Source organism: Onychomys torridus, chromosome 3, assembly GCF_903995425.1.
Source record: "Onychomys torridus chromosome 3, mOncTor1.1, whole genome shotgun sequence".
Taxonomy (NCBI): domain Eukaryota; kingdom Metazoa; phylum Chordata; class Mammalia; order Rodentia; family Cricetidae; genus Onychomys; species Onychomys torridus.
Window position 1 is genome coordinate 40,768,244 of NC_050445.1, and position 22,765 is coordinate 40,791,008.

General features: G+C 51.3%; 3 protein-coding genes and 1 non-coding gene across 4 annotated transcripts in view; 2 read left to right on the top strand and 2 right to left on the bottom strand.

Moving 5' to 3' along the window:
* LOC118580752 (kielin cysteine rich BMP regulator) overlaps window positions 1-1,906 on the top strand; it is a 29,100-nt gene extending 27,194 nt beyond the window's left edge. The window contains exons 37-38 of the mRNA XM_036182688.1: window positions 991-1,297; window positions 1,469-1,906. Of these exons, the coding sequence (XP_036038581.1) occupies window positions 991-1,297; window positions 1,469-1,686 (525 nt within the window). The 3' untranslated portion in view covers window positions 1,687-1,906. The remainder of the gene's footprint in view (window positions 1-990; window positions 1,298-1,468) is intronic.
* A 9,478-nt stretch (window positions 1,907-11,384) lies between these two features.
* Window positions 11,385-13,215, bottom strand: Atp6v1fnb (ATP6V1F neighbor). Its single transcript, XM_036181854.1, has 3 exons — window positions 12,795-13,215; window positions 11,648-11,758; window positions 11,385-11,494 (listed from the first exon to the last, which is right to left on the bottom strand). The coding sequence occupies exons 1-3, from the start codon at window positions 13,213-13,215 to the stop codon at window positions 11,385-11,387; spliced, it is 642 nt and encodes a 213-aa protein (XP_036037747.1).
* A 755-nt stretch (window positions 13,216-13,970) lies between these two features.
* Atp6v1f (ATPase H+ transporting V1 subunit F) lies at window positions 13,971-17,426 on the bottom strand. Its single transcript, XM_036182055.1, has 2 exons — window positions 17,205-17,426; window positions 13,971-14,401 (listed from the first exon to the last, which is right to left on the bottom strand). The coding sequence occupies exons 1-2, from the start codon at window positions 17,360-17,362 to the stop codon at window positions 14,200-14,202; spliced, it is 360 nt and encodes a 119-aa protein (XP_036037948.1). The 5' UTR covers window positions 17,363-17,426; the 3' UTR covers window positions 13,971-14,199.
* Window positions 15,320-15,426, top strand: LOC118581009. Its single transcript, XR_004944649.1, has one exon. It is a non-coding gene; the product is annotated as a U6 spliceosomal RNA (small nuclear RNA).
* Window positions 17,427-22,765: the final 5,339 nt, after the last annotated feature.

Below are 22,765 nucleotides of genomic sequence, written 5' to 3' on the forward strand. Positions count from 1 at the left end.
ACAAGCAAGCACTCTTCCAGCTGCTCCATCCCTAGCCCAGAGTTTGCTATTCTTAAAGGGAGAGCTTTGACTTACTTGCTTTTTCTTTCTTTTTTCTTTTTTTTGGGGGGGTGGGGGCTGGAGAAACAGCCATGGGTGGTGAGAACCCAACTCTTAAATTTTTAGTTGTGAGCCTAGCCTTTAACCGCTGAGCCATCTCTCCAGCCCTGCTTTTTCTTTTTCGATACAAAGCCTCACTATGTTGTCCAGGTTGGCCTGGGCCTTTCTATCTAGCCCAGGATCCTTCAGGGCTGGGATCATAGGTGTGTATCTATGCATTGCTCTTTTAAAAAAACAGTTTTTAGCTGGGCAGTGGTGGCGTACACCTTTGATCCCAGCACTCAGGAGGCAGAGGCAGGCAGATCTTTGTGAGTTTGAGGCCAGCCTGGTCTACAGAGTGAGATCCAGAAAAGGCTCCAAAGCTACACAGAGACACTCTGTCTCGAAAAACCAGAAACAAATTTGTGTGTGTGTGGGGGGGGGGGGGGTTGGTTTTTCGAGACAGGGTTTCTCTATGTAGCTTTGCACCTTTCCTGGAACTCACTTAGTAGACCAGGCTGGCTTTGAACTCACAGAGATTCACCTGGCTCTACCTCCCGAGTGCTGGGTTTAAAGGCGTGCGCCACCACCGCCCAGCCAAAAAGTTTTTATTAGCATATATTAACTATACATAGTAATGTGTTTCATTTTGACATTTTCATACATGTACATACTGTATCTTGATCACCTCCCCCGTCACCCTCTCTTGGAATCCCCTATTCCTTTAATCCCTTCCTCCTCCCAGCTAGTCCCCCATTTCCACTTTCTTGCCTTTTTGATTATTTTTCTCTGGCCAATGAGTTCCATTTAAGGTTGTGGGTAAGAATTGGTTTACAGGAGCATGGCATGTCCTGCTGGAAGGGAGATTTTTACCAGTGATGCTTTCATATCGTGGCTGCTCTCTCCATGTAGGTCCCTGAGGGGCTGGGTCCTGGCCGGCCCTGTTCTGCAGGCCGAGAAGTGGACCCATGTCGGGCAGCAGGCTACCGTACCAGGCGTGAGGCCAATGCCCGGTGTGGGCTCCTGAAGACCACGCCATTCAGTCACTGCCATGCAGTGGTACCACCAGAACCCTTCTTTGCTGCCTGTGTATATGACCTATGTGCTTGTGGACTGGGCTCTTCAGCCGACACCTGTCTCTGTGATGCCCTGGAAGCCTACGCCAGCCACTGTCGCCAGGCTGGGGTGACTGCTGTTTGGAGGGGCCCTACACTCTGTGGTAAGGGGTGATACACGTTTTCATTGAATGAGGGCCCCGTACAGAAAGGAGGGGTAGACCAATAGACTCAAGTCTGGGCAGGGAGGGCACAGGGAGACAGGACACAAGTATGTCATAACAAGCAGACAGATGCTGGGGGACCTCTGTAACGTGGCTTTCCTCTGCCTGCAGTGGTCGGCTGCCCCACGGACCGTGGCTTTGTGTTTGATGAGTGTGGACCGCCTTGTCCCCGTACCTGTTTCAACCAGCACATACCCCTAGGGGAGCTGGCAGCCCACTGTGTGAGGCCCTGTGTTCCAGGCTGCCAGTGTCCTGCAGGCCTGGTGGAGTATGAAGGCCACTGCATCCCACCTGAGGCCTGCCCACCAGTCCTGCTGACTGGCAACTAGCTCACACGCTGCCCAGTCAGGAACAGCCTCTGTTTCCATCCTGAGCTAAGAATACCCTCAGCCAGGACTTATCTGGTCAGAGGTCATCCCTTGGTGAGCAGCAACCTCCAGGCCACAGCTATAGAGACTGTGCCCTGCACAGGCAATGGGATCCTGGGCCTGTCCTCCAGGCATCCATAGTGTCAAAACACAAGAATAAACTCTATACACTTGCCCATGACTTCCTTGTGTGTGTATTTCTTCATGGCACTTGTGTATTGGCTGGGCTGCTTGGAATGTGGGGCCCGGTGATCAGAGTCATCCTTAAGCCTGTATCCCCACCTAGCCACTTCCCGGTGCTGTCTGGGAAACTTTGAAATAGAAAAGATGACCCCAGTGCCTTGGTCCCCGCCCTATGCCTGGTCTGTGTGGTAGACACGGCTGATACTTTTTTTCCTCCTGAGACAGGGTTTCTCTGTGTAGCCCTGGCTGTCCTGAACTTACTCAGTAGGCCAGGCTGGCCTTGGACTGAAAGATTTGTTTGCCTCTGCCTCCTGAGTGCTGGGATTAAAGATGTGCACACCACCACCTGTGACTCTTTTTTTTTTTTTTTTTTTTTTCCGAGACAGGGTTTCTCTGTAGCTTTGGAGCCTGTCCTGGACTAGCTCTGTAGCCCAGGCTGGCCTCGAACTCACAGAGATCCTCCTGCCTCTGCCTCCCAAGTGCTGGGATTACAGGCATGCACCACCACTGCCCGGCCCACCTGTGATTCTTACGTGAGACCCTCTGTGGATCTTTGTGGGACCTTGCAGGGGCTGAAGAACCACTGAGAAGAACAGAAACCACATCTTGCCTTCCTGTTTCTTCTGGGTTTGGTAGTACTGGATGCTTCATATCTTTTTGTTTGTTTGTTTGTTTGTTTGTTTGTTTGTTTTTGTTGTTGTTTTTTGAGACAGGGTTTCTCTGTGTAGCTTTGCACCTTTCCTGGAACTCACTTGGTAGCCCAGGCTGGCCTCGAACTCACAGAGATCTGCCTGCCTCTGCCTCCCGAGTGCTGGGATTAAAGGCGTGCACCACCACAGCCCGGCCATATCTTCTCGGTCACACTAAGAACTGGTGACACAGGACTCCATGCCTCTGGAGAGAGAGAAAATAGAAGTACAGCTTCATGTGCATTTGTGCATATACGTGAGTACCCTTAGACACAAGTCATGTGCATGCTCATCTGTGTTCACGGCCACAGAATCGGGGACATGTAGACAGTAAAAACAGCTTGCTAAGCCGGGTGGTGACGCCTTTAATCCCAGCACTCGGGAGGCAGAGCCAGGCGGATCTCTGTGAATTTGAGGCCAGTCTTGTCTACAGAGCTAGTTCCAGGACAACTAGGTCTGTTGCACAGAGAAACTTTGTCTTGAAAACCAAAAAACAAACAAACAAAAACAGCTTGCCAAGATGTCAAAGATGTCATTGTAGGGGAGAGAACATGAGTTTTGAAATAGAAATAGTCCAGAATGCCATATATGAGCTGTGTGACTTTTGAGAGTCTTGGTTCTAAGATCAGGGGACTCTATCGTCACTAATGGCCCTAATATTCTAAGGTAAGTGAGGGCTCAACGCCCCAGGAAAGGATGCAGCCAAGCCCTTCATTACTTACTTAGGCAGCAGAGTACTAAGTTGAACTGGAGCCCACCCACCCTTCCAGCTCAGCCTTTTGTAGAGAGAGGCCATTTTCCTTTGGGGGCCAGCGAGAAAAGTTTGCACCAGCAGGCTTGGCAAGGCTCCAAGCAAGCCATGCTGCTCAGGACAACACAGACTGTCAAGAGCCCAGGCTACTTTAGTCTGCTTTCCATTATTAGAATGAAATGCCCAAAGCATTTAATTTATAAATGAAAAGGCTTCTTTTGGCTCACAGTTCTGGAGGCTCCCATCCAAGACTGGCTTGCTCTGTTGCTTTAAGCCTTTGGCAGGGATTAGTCATTGGAACAAACCTCTTAAACCATGAGCCAGAAACAAAGAGAGACAAGACAGGGCAGGGGCTCCAACAGAGACTTCAATTACCAATGACCTAAGGATTTTCTACCTACTTCATCCTTTAAAAGACCACAGCATCTCCCAATAGTGGCAGCCTGGGGACCAAGCTTCTGACACATGGGTCTTTGGGGGATAGTAGACTTGCCAAGTGTAGAGTAGACCCTTCATCTGCATTTGGTCCTTTTTCTTACTATAGTTCGCCTATGTCACATGAGTATAGCAACAGCATGTATCTTGCAAGGAAGAGGAATGGATGGGATGACCCCAAACAACCTTTAGCAGATGGGCAAAGGCTGTACATTGCTGGACTCCCTCTGCTCACACTCACCTCTTACTGATTGTCCCTGGACCATGATTTCTCACAGTGTGTTTGTCATGCCCCTCCAAGTGACGGAAACATCGCCATGAATTATCTAGTGGAACCAGTCCCACGATGTGTGAATAAGGATGATCATAGCATGGGCTGTGAGGAGTCACATGCAGAGGTGTGTGGGTCCTGACACGTGTTAGGCTGCCAGGAGCTGCTGCTGTCACCATGACCCATACATAGCACATTTAAAGTGACCATATGACACAGTTGGAAATTCTTGTAAGCATGGATGTATTCATGTGATGATTAATTCTAATTCTCAACACAACCTACAATCAGCTGGGAAGAGCATCTAAATGAGGGATTGTCTCAATCAGGCTGCCCTGTGGGCATGTCCGTGGGGTACTGTCTTGATTGCTTTAACTGCTGTGGGGGAGACACAGTCTGAAAGTGGATGGCATTGATCCCTGGTTTGGGCTTGGGCTGTATGAAGGTAGAGAAAGCTATCTGAATACTAAGCACAGGTATTTCTTTTCTCTGCTCTTGACTACAGATGTGATGTGACTAGACATCTCCTGTCATTGTGACCTCCCCACAGTGATGGGCTGGAACCTGTAACCTTTCTCCCTGAAATGGTTTTTTAAAGATACATTTCTTTTTATTTTATGTGTATGTGTTTGCCTGCGTGTTTATAAGGGCACTGCGTGTGTGCCTGGTGCCCACAGAGATCAGAAGAGGGTGAAGGATCATTTGGGATTGGTTTGACAGATGGTTGTGAGCTGACATGTGGGCGCTGGGGGCCTGACCTGGTCCTCTGCAAGGACAGCAAGTCCTCTTAGCTGCTGAGTCATGTCTGCAACCCCCCTAAGTTGCTTTTAGTCAGGCCATTTTTATCACAGAACATAAATACAACTAGAACGCTGCATATGTAAGACAAATTTTCATTAGGGTTGTAAACAGGCACATGTTCTGAGGTCTCTGGTGTCATGCTCTGCTTTCCACCTCTAGTCCAAGCAACCTATCCGAGAGTGAGCCCTGTGTCTCCAGGAGGCTCCTGCACAGCCTGGCCTGCTCAGGTGTCAGGGCCTTGCATTATTGAGATCCCAGCTTCTGTTCCTTGTCCCTTGTCCCCCCACCTCTCTTGAGGCCTTTGTGGCAGATACAGATATGGAGGAGGGAGAGGACATTTGTCCTGTTCTCTTCCCCATGGCACAGGCAACCATTCCTGGGGGCCCAAGACTCCCCTGCAACCCCAAGCAAGCCTTGACCCTGTACCAAGTTCTCTTCCAGCGCCCTGCAGGTCTAGGCCAGCTCCAAACTGCATTACAGCAGGTACAGAAGGCCACAGGTTGCCTCCAAGGGACAAGCAGACAGAGGCCTGACTCCACCCTTCATCCCTACTCCAGGCTCATGAGGGCTGGGACTGTCCCCCAGGACTGGAGCTACCCATGATACTGCTGGAGGTGGAGCAGAGCCTACAGGCCCAGGAGAAGGTAGGGGGCTGGTATATCGGGGAGGCAGATGCAGAAGGCAGAGTGGATCCCCCCATTTCCTGATTGTCCATCCTCCTGCAGCTTCTCTGGGACTTGGAGCTGCTGACTGGGGCTGGGCTGGGCCTCTTCTGGCCCCCCTGGCCTAGGTTCTGTGGCCAGAGGGACCAGACTCAGCATGCATGGAAACAGTGCAGCCAGTCCTGGGGCAGGAATCTTGATGGGGACTCGGAGCAGCTGGTGAGTGGGGTGAGTAGGGGTACCATGTGACACTGAGGTGGTCAAGAGTGAGGGGAAGTGGGAGATGCATGGGCTTTGAGGACTTACAGACATAGGTTTAAATTTCTGCTTTGTGGTTTCCTGTGGACTCCAAGCTTCCTGTGCCTCAGCTATAAATGTGGGTAATGATAGATCCTTCTAGATCTTTCTTCAAAGGCCATTGAGAACCAATGGACTCACTGGAACAAAAAGGTTCCCACCATACCCAACAAACACCATGTTCTCCTGGCTTGGAGACTGCACAGTTACCAAGCAGCTGATGAAATCTGCTGGGGGCCATATGCAAAGCCTTTCCATGTGGCCCCAGAGGGAAGGGCGCCACCTGCCGGTCCAGGAGGGCAGAGGCACTGTTGCCCAGCATGGCCCTGAGAGAGAGATGCAGAGCATCCTTTGCCATGGGCTCCCCCATGCAGGCCTCCAGCTGGGCTGATCCTTTGGATAGGTGACCAGCCCCAAAACAGAGCTGAGAACTGGGGAAGGCATCACAATCCTGTCACTGAGGTCAAGCTAGTGGCTTCTCAGGGCTGAGGCATCCTCTGTGGTAACAAAAGGTTTGTTAGTAGTGACCACTAAGGAAGAGTTTAGCCAGCCTTGAGGAAGAGGTGTCACCAAGGGCATGAATGCTAGAGGGCAGGAGACATGAGGGCCGGCTGGAAGCCTCCTTCCACACCCTGTGGGTCTGGGCTCACTTACTCTTGCAGAGTTCCAAGCTGCACCCTCCACCCCAGGCTGGGGAAGCCCCGAGTGACAGCCATCAGCTCCTAAAGGGGTGAGTCTTGTTCCCTGGGGACTCTGCATTCTCAGTACTGCCTCACAGTGACAGAGAACCCACCTCCTGTCACAGTCCTCCGAGGGTCCCTCCTCCTGCCTCCACTTCCTTCTAGCCCCTTGCTCAGTTGGACCCACAGATGCCCCACACTCAAGTCCCTGGAAGGACAATGCAGCTCCTAGGATCCCCTGGGTGCAGGGCTTAGGATGCGGAGTTGGGTTACTGGGCAGCCTGAGGGAAGGGTCCAGGGAGTCTGGCAATCAGGCTGCTCCCCGCTGCAGCCGCTGAACTCCTGCAGGAGACAGGCCACAGATCCTTCGTGTGCCTCAGATCTGGGGGAAGCCGGGAGTGATGCAGACGCAGGGCTGGAGGACCCCGTTAGGCCTGCAGACACGGCGCCTGGGTCAGCAACAGGCGTGTGCCCAGAAGCCAAGGGAGCAGGCGCTCCCGGAGCTGGTAAGGCTGGGAGGCAGGGACAGCCTCTTCCGGGTCATTCTTCATCTCACCTTTTCACCCGCCGTCAAGGCAGCTGGGGATGGCAAATAGGATTTTAAGTTATTTGTATTTTGTGGTTGTTGTTGTTGAGACAGGGTATTGCTATATAGGCTATCTTTTTGTTTTGGTTTGTTGTCCCCTCCCTTACTCCTTCCTGCCAGCCCCCCCCCTGCCCCGCCCCGCTCCCCCCATCTCGCCCCCAAAGACAGGGTTTCAGTATGTAGCCCTGGCTGTCCTGGAACTCACTCTGTAGACCAGGCTAGCCTCGAACTCAGTGGTCTGCCTGCTTTTGCCTTCCAAGTGCTGGGACTAAAGGCCACCATTGCCCAGCTTTGTAGAGGCCATCTTGCTGTTTAGTCTAGGCTGATCTTGAATTCACAATCCTCCTGCCTCAGCCTCACAAGTGCTAGAATCACGGATGCACCACCATGCTCAACTGAAGTAGGTTTTATTTCCAATTTCCCAGTTGGCACCAGCTGTCCAGGCACTGTGATTCTGGATTGAATTGGGGCTCAGGCAGGAAGAACCAGCAGTTGAAGGAACAGGGAAGCAGGAAGGAACAGATAGCAATCCAAGGCTATTCATTTGCCGCCCTTATGCCGAGCACAGGGGCCGCACAGAGACACGGGAGGAGTTAGGCTAGCTTTGCAATCACAACCTTATGAGAGAATTAGGCATGAAGTAGGCAGACAGGACTCGGTAGGGCAGATGCCCTGGCTCCCCTCCCTGAGCCTATAGACTTGACTGATTATCAAATTATGCGTCAAACAATACATCTGTCAAAGCTATACACTTCCAACTCTTTAATTAATTATTTTTGAGCTGAGGATCGAACCCAGGGCCTTGTGCTTGCTAGGCCAGCGCTCTACCACTGAGCTAAATCCCCAACCCTGCATTGCAACTCTTTTATCACTTGGAAGAATGCTAATGGTTCTTTTTTTGATTGACAGAGTTTTTACAAGTATCTTGTCTCTTGGGAAGATAGGGACACAAATTACAGTGTATTGCTGGGGGGTGTGTATGTGCGCGCTCTACTCTATTACCTAGAGGGGGCTCTCTACACTATATTACCTAGAGGGGGCAGTGCGCTCTGCACTATATAACCTGGGGGGCCCTCTACACTATATTACCTGGGGGCCTCTCTACACTATAGTACCTGGGGGCCTCTCTACACTATAGTACCTGGGGGCCTCTCTACACTATATTACCTGGGGGCCTCTCTGCACTATAGTACCTGGGGGCCTCTCTACACTATAGTACCTGGGGGCCTCTCTACACTATAGTACCTGGGGGCCTCTCTACACTATAGTACCTGGGGGCCTCTCTACACTATAGTACCTGGGGGCCTCTCTACACTATAGTACCTGGGGGCCTCTCTACACTATAGTACCTGGGGGCCTCTCTACACTATAGTACCTGGGGGCCTCTCTACACTATAGTACCTGGGGGCCTCTCTACACTATATTACCTGGGGGCCTCTCTATACTATAGTACCTGGGCAGGGGCTCTCTACAACATATTACCTGAAGGGGCTCTCTACATTATATTTCCTGGGGGGGGTGCTCTATCACTATATTACCTGGAGGGGTGCTTTCTACACTATATTACCTGGAGGGGGCTCTTTAAGACCACAGCTCAGAAGGAAGAGGGTAGGAGGCTGTTTCCCACTTTGGGGCAATGATTTCTAAAGCCAAGAATCTTAGAAGACTCCTCTCTTCAAAAAGCCCTCTGAAGCCGCATGTGTTTCCAGAGAAAACATCCCCCTGTGGTTACTGTTGTCAACGGTCTGTTTTCCTTGCAAGAGAAAGATGTACCAGTTTTGCAAAGAGCTCGATGTAGGAGCTCTGAAATGGGGGCCCTGGAACCGGTTCTGCACTGCAGAGTGGTTCTCTTTTTCACAGCTGCAGGGAGCAGTGACAGCGTTTCCCTCGTTTAGATTCTTTTGTTAATTATGAAGACTTGGCAGTTTTTAAGCCAGGCTCTGGTTTAAAATTTCATCGTGAATTTCCTTTGATTTTATTGTCAGAAACAAAGAGCTAAGTACAGGGAAAGTATGGCACACACAGTGGGGCTCTTCTGTGGGCCTGAACCAGCATCCCGGGACAAAGTGGGGGTCCTAAGAGGACCTCAGCAAGTGGGCCCTTCTAGTGATGTTCTTGGGGGGAGCAAGTGTGCGGGTCTCTGAGCTAAACAGATGAGGAAGTTGGGGTTGGCTGTTTGCAGACATGGGTAACACATGGTAGGCAGTGGGAATGAAGGCGTGTGAATTGTGTGTGAATTGTGAAGCGCACCCTTGGGACTCCTCCCTCACCCCTGCCTGCATAGGGCCCGCCCACCCCAGCCATCTTCACTCTAATTCAGGTGGAATGGGTGTAAGAGGCTGACACCAGCAGACAGTAGTGGCTTTTCACCTCAGGTTGCAAACATCCTGGCGGCAGCTTCAAGGAACCTGGAAACTCAGAACTTAAGGTGAAAGGGTCAGAGGGTCATGGGCAAGGGCCCTCTTAGGGGGCAACAGGGTTGGGGTCTGCCAGGGCGAAGGCTGTGGAGGTGAGGGGGGTCTGCCTCCTCCAGCTAGGGGGAAGGAGGGGCTATTGCTGAGATCCTGTACAAAATGGGCTCAGCACACTCGGGATCGGCAAGCGTGGGTGGGTGGATAGTGGTGGTGATGGTGATGTGAGATAGAATGAGCTGGGGGAAGAGCATAAACTTTTTGGAAAAAGCCCAGAATGTTTTTCCTTCCCAGGACCCAGGCAAGATGGAAGAAAGGAGTCAGGAGGAGCCAAATGTTCTGAGTTTCTGTGGACAGACTCTCAGAAGCCCACAGGAGGGAAAGCTGGGCCAGGAAGCCCCAGAGCTCCCTGACCTGCCTTCCCAGGGCTTGTCAGCATCCCAAGATCCCTCCAAGGGGCTTGGTGCTGGCCTGAGCCCTGAGAGAGCAGAATCCCAGACACTGCTGACCGACTCTCCTCAAGGTCACCCAGAGAAGACACCACAGGGTCAGCGTGGGCAGTCGCCTCGGGGTTGTAATGGAGAGTCAATTCGGGGACAAGACAAAGGGGCTCCTCAGAGTCAAAGAGAAAGGAAGCAGGCTCAGCAGGGCCAGGAATCCAAACCCCTTCAGGTTGGGGAAGGCAGTAATTCAGAAGTCTGGGGGGAAGTTCAGGGAGAAGCCACCGCATGGCACCAGAAAGAGGGCGACCCTCAGGGCCATTCCAGGGACTTCTGCAAGTCCCCAGGAAAATCGATACCCCAGCATGTGGAAACGGGGATACAGGCGGTGGCCATTCAGGAAGGGGCGATGCCTCCTGCTCTGCCAGTGCTCCAAGGCCCAAGAGGTGGGATACCGGCCTTTGGGGCGCAGGAGCCCGAGCAGAGGCTCCCTGGTGAACTCTGGGAGCAGAGAGGCCCTAGGGATCCCAAATCCTCGAAAGCCGCGTGGCCCGATCCCGGGAGCAGGGAGGATGCACTGACCCGCGAGAAACAGGAGGCTCTGCAGCGGCTGCTGGAGCTGCACCGTGCAGCCAAGGAGAGGCGGCAGCGGGACCGCGAGCTGCAGCGCCTGCGGGTGAGTCCCAGGGCCAGGCCTGCCGTCGGTGGAGGCGGTGGGAGCCTCGCCCAGGCGGAGCCCGGCTGACTGCAGTCTCCCCAGGTCCTGGACCGACTCCGCATCCTCGGGAACCACCGTCGTCGGGTTCACCCGCTGGGGTTCCCTCCCAAGGTGGCTCAGACGGCACCACAGGCAAGAACCTGGGGAAAGGCCACTCGGCCATTGTGTCTCTGCCCCTGGAGGGGAGGGCAGGAGTCCGAGGCTTCCAAAGGTGCTCAGCGGGAGAGGGGCAGGCGCCGGGCTGCACCCTGCTGGCTGAGAGCTCTTGCCACCTAGGAGGAGGCGGCAGGTTGGAGGCACATCTTGCAGGAGCGGCTGGAACAAGCGCACCGAGGCAGGACACAGTGGCTTCGGGCACTTGGGGCCAGGTGAGGGCGGGCAGGGAAAGGTAGGTGCTCCTTCGCCCTAACGTCTGATTGACAAGCCACTGTCTTCCTAGGAACACCCAGAACTTCCAGGAGCTACTGTCCCCTGGCACCGAGGAACCTAGTCCTGGAGAATAGTGCACAGTGCGCACACCACCCAGCCTGCTCCCGCCCTTGCTGGGTCCCCATGGAGACACGGAGATGATGGTTAAGGAAAAGGCTAAAGGGTGACCTCAGATGTGAGGCAGTTTCAGAAAGGTCCAGAGGGAAGCATCCAGGCCAGGGGGAACAAAAACACACACAGCAATGCAGCTGCACCAAGAACCCATTATTTCCTCTTTCTGCACCTAAGTCACTGCTTGGCCCAAGGTCAGAGGGCCAGGTCTCGGGGATCCAGCAGTGCAAAGGCCCCATTCTTCCTGAAGAATGACTCGATGCGGCACATCTTGCAAGAGACCATTTCTTGCTTTGTGGCGGGGCCTGGGAAGAGATGTCAGATACTAGGAATGGGTTTCCGGGGAAGGGTCTCAGAGCAGTCGCCCTGTCACACAGCCCCAGGACTCTGCCCATGTTGTATGTACTCTGTGAATAAATGAAAAGGGCTTCTGAGGAGTGAGGGCTACAGAAAAATACATCTGGGTGCTGGACAACGGGACTCTGCAGTGACCGACGGCAGTGTGGCCTGAAGCTGTCTGCCACCGTCACCCAGCTCTAAGATGTTCCACCAGGTCCTTCTTTTGGTATCTAGATAGGGGCCACCAGGTCAGAGTGTGCTTCTAGCTATGACTGTCACAGGGACAGACTGTGGAGACATGGGTTTCCTCCACCTGCACCCCCTTCTGGGGCTTTCTCTTGCTTTTGTAGGGAAGCTGCTACCCTTACTTGCCTGGGGTGGTGGTGGTTGAGGGAACTGTGTCGCCCTCTAACCACCCACCTTTTCTGCACACACTCGGGACACACTCCCTAGAAATTCCCTATGGGCAGTAAATGGACACTCAAGAGCCCTCATTAGTGCGATGACACCCACGGCCTCATTGCTTTCCGCAGAAGAGCCACTGAGCTCTGTCCCAGCTGGTGACCTACCTCCAGCCTCAGGGGGAAGAAAGCTCAGGTGGGCTGCCTTCCTGCCAATGTCACCTACCTTCTATTCTTGGCTTTAAATAGCTCATACACTCCCATGACTCCCTCTGACCTAACTCCTGAAGGCCATGCCTCCACACATAGCTGCCTCAGTGACTTCTGGAACCTACCAGGACCAACACCGATCTGTCTTCACACATCTCCAGCCCTGTCTCTTCTAATCCTACCAGCAAGTACAACGAAATCTGTTATTGCCATTGATTGCTGTCCGTTGTCCCATTTAAACCATCAATGAGCTCCACTGAGTTTTATCCAAAACATCCTTGATTTCAGTTCTGCTAATCCTAATCACATCTTGCCAAAATAACACAAAACAAATGCCTAACTCATCTGCTAGATGCTTCAGTTTCCCAAATCCAGTATCACTCATCTGCTTAAAACTCTCCAACTAGGATAAAATCCAAAGCCCCCCCCCCCCACTCCCACATCATTTACCCTCGGCCTCAAAAGCCTCAAGAAAGGCCTTTGCTAACAAGCCAGCCTGAAGCCCCTGCCTCCCTGCCCACTACCATCCCTTCATTCCACAGAGCTTGTCCCCCTTGGGTCTATCCCCTCCCTATTTACACAATCTGGCATTCGCCTAGAATGTCAGCTCTCCAGCATAAGGCAGATGACTTATTTACAGGAGGTTGGGGCTCACCCAGCTGCCAGCCATAGGTGAAGTTGGTGGTGATGGGGAACAGGTAGCGCGTCTCTGGCAGGTCCAGTTTTCGGGTGTTGAGATACTGGTAGCGCCCCTGAAAGTCATGGGAGATGCCTTCATACAGCAGGGCTTTGGTGTCGGGTGATACTGGGTACATTTCTGACTGAAAGTGAACCTCTGGGACAGGGCTGGGGGCCTTAGAAAGGGCTGTTTTGGAGACAGGTGGTGGCAAGCCTGGGCTCTTGGGCATCAGGGTGGGCAGTTTGAGGGGAAGACGGGCTGCAGCCTTGGCCTTCTGCTTGGCCTTCACCAGAGTTCCATGCTTGCGGTGCCATTCACAGCGCAACCTCATCTCTCTGAGGTATTCTTCCTTCCAGAAGTTTTGCCGCAGGGTGTCCATGTTGAGCTGCCTCGACATGGTGGCAGGGGAATGAGCAGTATTGGGGTGGCTATTGTTGAGTGAGCACAGCAAGCAGAGGCAGAGGGTGGATGCCCTGGGACAGTCACCTGGCAACCAGCCTCACCTCACACAGGGCCAGGATTCTACCTGCCATTGCCCTCAACAGATGTCCTGTGTTGCCCTTTCTGATGCAGCCAGGGGCAGGGCTCACTAACGAAACACCTTGATCCCCAAACCCCTAGGCCTCAGCCTCTATCTACAACAGTGGCCCTCCACTTTCTTAAAGCTGTGGTCTTTAATACTGTCCCTCCTGGTGTGGTGGCCCCCAACCATAACATTATTTGGTTGCGACTTCGTGACTGTAATTTTGCTGCTGTTAGGAATCATAATGTAAGTCTCTGTTTCTGATGGTCTTTGGTGACCCCTGTGAAAGGGGTCTCGACCCACAGGTTGAGTGAGAACGCTGACCTAGATGATGGACCTCTGCAGTTGCTTTTGTCCCCTGGGCAGGCCCTCCCAGCACCGTGGAAGCTGAGTGAAGGCACAAAGGTAGGGACTGGGCTCAAGCTTTGTCCTCCATCCCTGAAGCCAGTCTATGATCCAGTGACCAGTCCGTGAATTAGACAGACAGACAGACAGACAGACAGACACACACACACACACACACACACACACACACACACACCCCGCTCAACTCTTCTTCACCTGGATCTCTGGTAGCTCCTCATATTTGCCAATCTAATATCCCCCAACACTGCACATTCCAGCAGCCATCTGGAGAGAATATTCCTTTAATATCAACAACGACACGTTTAACAGCACAGGGACTGCGGAGAGAGAAGGTTTCGGGGCTCTCTTTCCCTAACCAGCATGGATCTGAGCAGCAGAACCCCCACAGCTTAGGAGCCACTCAGTGAAGAGGAAGCGGGGAGCGGGGGCTGGAAACCAAGGACCGGGAGAGGCTGGGTAGTGAGAGACTACCGGGTTGAGGGCGGAGAAGCCCTAGCGCAGGTCTTCAGCAGTGAACATGCCCTTGGCCCTGCGTAGGATGGAGTCTTTGGCTGCATCATAGGGATGCTCCTTCGATGGGATCTCCAAGACAGCCGGAATGGACCGCTGGTGGGCGTCAAGAGCATGCCGGACCATCTCTGCGATGTACTGGTTGATGAGAATGATGCCAATGTCATCCCTGTTTAGAAACTGCCTGTTGGGGAAGAGGAGAATGACAGTGACCTGGGGGCACAAGGGTCTCAACCTTATGGTTCCTTAGATGAACCACACTGACCAGGATGGGTGTCCACACATCTGCTCATGGGGGGAAGTGGTATGAAGACCAGGGTGCATGTCAGTGTGGTCTATACGCTGCCCCTGGGTAGGAAAGAGGAGGAGAGGGAAATAGGTATGAGGCCCTTTGTATCAGCATAAGAAGATTCTAGAAACGTAAGAATCTTACTATTGAGTGAGGGAGGTGGAGAAGGGAGAAATATTAAGATCTCGGGTTGAGGAGACCACCAAAAAGTCTGTGCTGGTAAGGGCAGGGATGGGCCAGGGCCAGGAGGACATTTGCGTAAGCCGAAGACAAGATGGAAAGAAGAAACCAAGCAATGAAGGAATCACAGTTTCCAGACAGAAACTACCGTCATTATGGCCTTCCTCTCATGTGATCACACCCCCACAGATGCACACATTCATTCAGGCATTTACTCATTACGAATAATTTACTGAAAAACAAAGGAACAAAAGAAAGCCAGGCGGTGGAGGCACACCTTTATTTAATTTATTTATTTTCTCCTTTCTGAGACAGGGTTTCTCTGTGAAACAACCCTGGCTGTCCTAGAACCCACTGTCCAGGCTGGTCTCGAACTCACAGAGATGGCCTGCTTCTACCCCCGAGTGCTAGGATTAAAGGTATGCACCACCATCGCCCGGCTGAGGCACACCTTTAGTCCCAGGACAGCAAAGGCTACACAGAGAAACCCTGTCTCAAAAAACAAAACAAAACAAAAATAATTTACTGGGCACCTACTTTATGCCAAGCATGGAATACATTTGACTTGATCATTTTAGGATTCCTTCTTGTTTGAAACATGGAAAATTCTTGGAAGTAAAAATCTGTCCTCCAGTGCTTGCTTCAGCAGCACATATACTAAAATTGGAACGGTACAGAGAAGATTAGCATGGCCCCTGTGCAAGGATGACACGAAAATTCGTGAAGTGTTCCATACTTTTAGGCAGCCCATGTATACAAAAAAAAGAGCTTGCTTTAAAAAAAAAAAAAAAAAAAAATTGGCACTCAGGAGGCAGAGCCAGGTGGATCTCTGTGAGTTCGAGGCCAGCCTGGGCTACCAAGTGAGTTCCAGGAAAGGCGCAAAGCTACACAGAGAAACGCTGTCTCGAAAAACAAAACAAAAAATCTGTCCTCCAGTGACAACGGAAGTCACTTTACCATATTGCTTAGAGATCAGCTGATCTCACCAGATCGGAGCCTGCCACATCCCAGGCAGTGGGAACTAGTTTCAGCCAGCATCCCTGGGCTGGGCTATTTAGGGAAAACAGGTGAGGGCAGTTTATTCTTGAGACTTGGCAAAGAAGCCCTAAAAAAGGAGAGAAAGAATAGGGGAGTTGGCACCTTCGATTCTTGTAACCAGGACACTTCCTGGCTTAAAAGGAATGCCTTCATCCACTTTTTTGAAACTATGATCTTTGACCCTGGGCACAAAGTGAGGGCTTGAAGTACAAGGTCTTTGTGCAAGGCCATACTTTCCAGAGAGTCTGCCCACCATACTCAAGACAAATGGAAACCCCAAGGCAGACTGCAGGGAGCTGTATAAACAGAGGCGGTACTAGCTTAAGAAAAGCAAAAAGGGGCTATCAAGACGGCTTGGTGGGTGGAGGTGCCTGCTGGCTCCGTTAGTTCTATCCTGGAGGCCCATGGAAAGAGAAAATTGATTCCACAAAGTTGTCTTCTGGCCTCCATATGTGTGCAGTGACAAGCACGCCTCCCCACGGACACACACCACACACATAGACTCAGTAATTAATAAAAGAATAAAAAAAAATAAAAGAGATGGGTAGTGGTGGCACTGGCCTTTAATCCCAGAACTCAGGAGGCAGAGCAAGGCGGATCTCTGTGAGTTCAAGGCCAGCCTGGTCCAGAGAGAGATGCAGGACAGGCACCAAAACCACATGATGAAACCCTGTCTCGAAAAACTAAAAAACAAACAAATTAATTAATTAATTAAAAAAAAGAGAGAGAGATGGGTAGTGGTGATGCAGGCTTTTAATCTAAGCACTCTGGAGGCAGAAGCAGGTGGATCTCTGCGTTCGAGGCCAGCCTGGTCTACAGAGCGAGTTCCAGGACTACACAGAGAAACCCTATGTTAAATAAACAAACAAATAAAAGTGGCAGAGTTTGATCTAGGTTCTACCTCTTACGGCTGGTCTGTCTATCTTTGAGCCTGTGCCCTCACCTATCCGTTCCTCATGTTTCTCACCAGTAAGTGGGAATAACCACTACCTTACAGGACAATTGTAAGCCTCTAAGATAAATGAAGCTTGTGTACACACACAAACACACACGCGCGCGCGCGCCCACTGTCCAGACCCACACTGGATGTGGTTTGTTTAGGGTACGACTCGAAAAGACTGTAAGAGCCGAGAAGGCGCTACAGGTGAGCGTCAGGGACCCCGGAACGGGGCTGAGCCTGCGGGTCTCCACCGACCGGAGGCTCCAAGCATCTAATTACAGCAGGGGCGGATCACAAGCTCTGCCCTCCTAACCAGACGCAGAGTCATGTGACTGGGAGCTCGTGAACCTGACTTACGCCGGGTCCCTCCGAGCCCCAAAGGGAACTTAGGCGGCGGAGGCCTCTGCTCCAGATGGGCTGCCGGCTTCCAGGGCCATCCCGATCCCCATCACCGCTTGGCACCCAGGTGGACAGGCCGCTAATTCTCCTCGCGCTTGTAACAAGCAGAAGGACCCATTTAGGCCTGTCAGGCTACCGTACCTGAAGGTGTCTTCGATCTCATTGATGGTGGTATCCTTCTCCACTACCAGGAAATTAGGGTGGCGGTTCTTGTTAAGCTCCCCTATGCCGCCCAGCAGGAAACCCGTCACCGTGTCCTCGTCTCCAATCACCGCGATCAGTTTACCCCTGCCCGCCATTCCGTCGGCAGAGCAAAGCGTTCCCCAAACACCTGAGACGCTCCGCCCCCGCAGCCGCCCCTCCCTTCAGTCATGCGCGGTTCCCCGCCCCCAGACATGCGCATTAGCAGGAACGCGCCTCAGCCGCGCCATAGGGGACCGCGGAACTACGTCTCCCAGAAGGCTGAGCGGCACGGCACCGTCGCTGGCGTTCTGTCTTTCGTTCCTTCTGGAAGAAACGTTTTTTTGAACCTAGAGTTGTTAGAGGACGAGACTTCAGGCAGCATATTCAGTTTTTTTGTGTATGTTGCTTTTTGGCTTTTTGAGACAGGTGTCTTTTAGTCCAGGCCGGTCTCGAACTTGCAGTGTAGGAGAGGACGGCCTTGAATTCCTGATCCCATTGCTACTGTCCACACAGAACAGAGTGTGTATTAGTTGTTTGGTTTAAAAAAAAACTTTTTTTTTTTGGCTACATTTGTTCTTTCGGAGGCTCGAGTGGGACGGAGGTGGAGGGTGCACGTGTGTGTGAGGTCATAGAACACCCTGTGGGCGTCTCTTCCTTTATGTGGGCCTTTGGGTCATCTGGTTAATTTCGGTGTGTGTGTGTGTGTGTGTGTGTGTGTGTGTGTGTGTGTGTGTGTGTGTGTGTGTCTGTTGGTGTGTGTCGGTGTGTGTGTATGTGTGTGTGTGTGTGGTTTCTCTCCCTCCTTTTCTCTCTCCCTCCCTCCTACCCTCCCTCCTTCCTCTCTTTCTTTCCTTCTTGATAGGGTCTCACTATTTAGCCTAACCTGGCCTCAGACTTTTGGTGGTCCTACGGCCTCAGCCTTCCAAACACCAGGATTTAAGTCTTGTGCCACCTTGCGGCATCCCTGCCCCTTTGCTTTGGTTTTATTTGGTAGTTTGTTTTTTGGAACTCAGAATGTAGACCAGGCTGGCCTTGAACTTGCAGTGAGTGATCCTGCTGCCTCACCTCCTGAATGCTGGGATTACAGGAATTCACCACTTTTTGCTTCCGCCTCCTTCGTTTGCTTTGCCCACTCAGGCCTCAAACGCCCCAACTCCACAGTTGTCCAAGGAAAGATACTTCCTAGCTGGAAGGTCAGCATCAGTACCATCCATGTACACATGCAGGGTAGCTATGACTATTATCAATTCCTAAAGAAAGGGCAGATTGATGACACTGGGTAGTGCTGTCGAGAGTCAAGGCCTTATGTTAGTTGCTAAATTCAGAGAACTATATAGAAGTAACCCTAGCATTTAGGAGGTTGATGCAGGAGGATAGCCACAAGTTCAAGCTCAGCCCTAGACCGTATATTATGACTGTCTTGGGGCTAGCAAGATGGCTGAGTGAGTAAGGGCATTTGCCACACAGTTGGTGACCTGAGTTCAATCCCTAGAACCTACGTGGTGGATGGAGAGGAGCAAATCTTCAAGTTGTCCTCACCTCTGTACATTTGTGTTATGGGACACACATACACATACACAGAGGCACACTGAGAAACCAAATAACTGTAAATAATTGTTTATTAAAACCCATCTCAACAACAACCAAAAAAACAAAAACAACAACAACAACAACAACAACAAAACCAGGATGGGCAGTGGTAGGGCACATCTTGAATCCCAGCACTTGGGAGGCAGAGGCAAAAGGATCTCTGCGAGTTTAAGCCTGGTCTACATAGTGAGTTCCAGGACAGCCAGGCTACACAGCAAAACCCTATCTAGGAAACAAAACAAACAAACTGAAAGAATCTAAAAGTTTTCCTGAGGAGTAAAGGGTAATTGTCACCAGACTCATGCATTAGATGAGACGATGCTGTGTGTAGAGGCAAGGCAGAGGGGACCAAACAGAAGTGATGATGGCTGAAATGCAGGTGTGATAACCTGGAAGGTGGGGTGGATGCAGTGGAGAGATCCTTAGAGTCACAGTACACAAAACTGGTTTTGAGGTTGGATGTGTTTGAGCAGCAAGCAAAGAGACCCTGTCTTCTAGCCTGTGTATCTTTTGGGATAAGAGTAACACTCCTGACCACACACACTCTGAAATGAGCAGGTAGGAGAGGAAAGGGTCACTGTTCTTCCAACACAGCACACACACACACACATACACAGAATGGGGCGGGCAAGAATTGGGCTTGGAGTGCTTGTCATATCCACATGGTCTAGTTTAGTGGTTGGTTGTATGTATGGCAGTCAATTTGGATTGAGAAACACTGGTCCCAGGGCTTAGTGAGACATACCTTTGGTCCCCAGCATACACGGCAAATATGGATGACACTATCACAGACAATGGGGTCCAAGACTGAGTAAAAAAGCTAAGGCTGTCTAATGTGATGGGAGCATTCCAGATGTGTTCTCTGCATCCTGATCCTCCCCATCCATGTGTGTAAGCCTTGAGCTCCTATCACCCCAGTCAAAGCTTCTTGTTGCTGTGTCTTCTCCACCATGACAGACTGACGCCTCAGGCTGTGAGCCAAAATTAACCCGACACCCCTTCATTGCTTCCTGTCAAGTATTTGGTCACAACTGCAAGAAAAATAGAAGCAACGTGGCCTGGGATTTTAAGGTACACTCGGGTCTCTCTCTCGGCTTGGCTGTTTTGAGGCTTCGATTTAGACTTAGCACTGAGGTTCTCAGGGCCGTGTCACAGGACTGTGAAAGGCTTGGGAAGAGGCCCACGGTTGCTCAGCACCTGCCGCCCCACCATGGCTGGGTGAGAGCAGCTGACCCACTCACTATGTGTGAGTACTTCAAGTCACAGGGAGGGCAGCAAACCAGCCCAGTCTGGGGCAAGGAGGAACGGATAGGGAGTGAGGGGGTGTGGGGTGTGGATAAGGATCATTTGCTCCAGCACCTGGCACAAAAGTCCTGTATGAGCACAAGTGGCTGGCTGCTGTGAGATGGTCTGTATGTTAAATGTGTTGCTCTGATTGGTTAATAAATAAAACACTGATTGGCCAGTAGCCAGGCAGGAAGTATAGGTGGGACAAACAGAGAAGAGAATTCTGGGAGCAGGAAGGCTGAGTCAGGAGACGCTGCCAGCTGCCACTATGGGTACCAACATGTAAGATACTGGTGAGCCACAAGCCATGTGACAAGGTACAGATTTATAGAAATGGGTTATGTTAAGATGTAAGAACTATGGGGTTGGGAATTTAGCTCAGTGGTAGAGCGCTTGCCTAACAAGCGCAAGGCCCTGGGTTCGATCCTCAGTTCAAAAAAAAAAAAGATGTAAGAACTAGATAGCTAGAAGTCTGAGCCATTAGGCCAAACAGTTTAAATAATAGAAGAGACTGTGTGTTTATTTTATAAGTGGGCTGCGGGACGGCCGGGGCTTGGCGGGGCTGGAGAGAATTCTCCAGCTACAGCTGGGTGCTCAAGAGAACACATCTGCCTCTAATGGGCTGAATGAGCTGTAAGGAGCCGAACATCGAAGGCCACGTGCATCACTGCTCCTTCGTTCAACCATTTATCAAAACGGGACCGTGATTAGGAGCTAGGGATGAATGATTGAGAGAACATGGTTCCTGTTCTCAGGAGCTCCCTGCGGGGAAGGGAGGGATAAGGGGAGAGTGAGAAATCTCAGTGGGAAGAGCAGGGATGCAATAAAGAGAAGTTCCAGAGGGCCCTTGATGGCTGGTCCAGAGAGAGGGGAGGAAAGTACTTCCTGTCACCTACAGTGTGATGGGACAGGGGACATAGTTCTGTACTGACATCTGCAGCAGTCTGAGACGTTTTTGGTTTTTTTGGTTCTTTGTTTTTTCTGAGCCCTCTCTTAGATAAAGCTGTTTTTGTTTTGACTTTTGTTTGTTTTCATTTCAGAAAAGAATTTCAGGAGGAGTCAATACCAAGCCGAGTTCGAATTTATTAGAGAGATTCTCAGGGGCAGGATGTTCAAGCATGGATGTGGGCTTCTCAAGAGAGAATGACATGTCTTAACCATAGCCATATGCATTATTTCGGTGATTTCTGTAGTCACATTTCAAAGGGTTACTAAGGAGCTGAAATGAGATCATAGAGTGGTTCCTTATGTGCCCTGGATAGGCTTACAGCTGGTAAGTACAGTCCTAAGTCACCAGGGGAGCCTGAGGAAGTTAAGATGTTTCCATTGTCAACAACAGTTTAGTCTTACTTGTAAGATTCCCAGAAAACTTCCTGTTTGCCGCTGGGAAGAGAGGCCATACATGCTTAGGGCCTAAGCATGGCTCATTGCTATTTTAACATTTTTATTTGAAATATCTCTACATAAAAGGAGTATTGTCTCTATGTCGGCGATCTTCACAGAAAATGTAAATTGTGCTGGAATTCTTGACTCTGATTTGAGCCAGACTCCTGGAGTGAGGAGGCTCCCTTCCCTTCCCATGTCCCACGAGTCTTTCTAGCCTGTCTCATTCTTGGGACAGGAAGGGAAAGAAGAAACCGAAAGAGAGAATGAGGGAGCAGACAGACCTCTGGATGAAGTCAGGTTTGGGGGCTGGGCTCACGTTGTCTTGGTCCTGGTGGCATCACTACTACAGAGTGCCTGGGGATGGCTCTCTTGCAGGGGGTCCATCTGGTGAAGTGAGCTTTTGCCCTGCTTTGAACTTGTTCACATATCATCACGCCTGTATTAGAACTCTCAGGGTCAGGGGCTTAGAGTAGATGTGGAGCCGTGGGTTTCTGGGTAATGACCATAGGCAGAAGCATGGACATTGGTAGTGGTGACTCAGGAGAGGCCAGAACTGCAGCATAGGTACCCAGGAAAGCATGGAGCGGGCGAGGTGGAGAGTGCAATGAGCATTGGATACACTGCCCAACCACATGTGGGGAGATAGGTATCTGAACTCAGGGGAGCGTGGAGATGACCATCTCCTTGAATGAGACCAGAGCCATAAGGGCCCTGAGTCTAAACCAGAGGGACATGAGGTCTTTAATGGGACCTGTTCTCGCTGCATGGAACATGGAGGGCAGGTCAGGGCCAAGAGATTAGTTCAGAAGCTGCTATAGAGTCCAGGAGGAGACCTGAGCTAGGTGGAGACGAGATGAGGGCATAGTTGGCCCAGGTCTGACATAGGGTGTGGTGTGAGGTTCAGGATTCTCATTTGGTTTGTGCTGGGTAAAGAGCATTGCTGCTTGAGCCAGTGGTCACAGTTCTTTGTTTTGTTTTGTTGAGACAGGGTCTCTCTATGTGGTTCTGACTACATACTCACAATGTAGGTGAGGCTGCAACTCAGAGAGAGCCGCCTTTGCCTCCCAAGTGCTGGGATTAAAGGTGTGGGTGGGCCACCACACCCAGCCTTGTGGTTACAGTTCTAAGAACCTAATCTGAAGAACACCCTTCAGGTTGGGCTGAATGTAAGTGGCCTTCCAGTCACTCTTAATACTGACCACTGTCATCAGCCATTTACCGACCTTCCGGCTAGCGGGAGGAGACTACTTTCAGCC

Coding starts and splice junctions, on each gene's coding strand:
- Atp6v1fnb (XM_036181854.1), bottom strand. CDS start 13,215: ATGTCGAGGCAGCTCAACATGGACACCCTGCGGCAAAACTTCTGGAAG. Junction 11,759..12,794: donor CACCTATGGCTGGCAGCTGG/GTGAGCCCCAAC, acceptor GCCCCTATCTAG/ATACCAAAAGAAGGACCTGG. Junction 11,495..11,647: donor CCGTTGTCCAGCACCCAGAT/GTATTTTTCTGT, acceptor ATCTCTTCCCAG/GCCCCGCCACAAAGCAAGAA.
- Atp6v1f (XM_036182055.1), bottom strand. CDS start 17,362: ATGGCGGGCAGGGGTAAACTGATCGCGGTGATTGGAGACGAGGACACG. Junction 14,402..17,204: donor GAGATCGAAGACACCTTCAG/GTACGGTAGCCT, acceptor CTTCCCCAACAG/GCAGTTTCTAAACAGGGATG.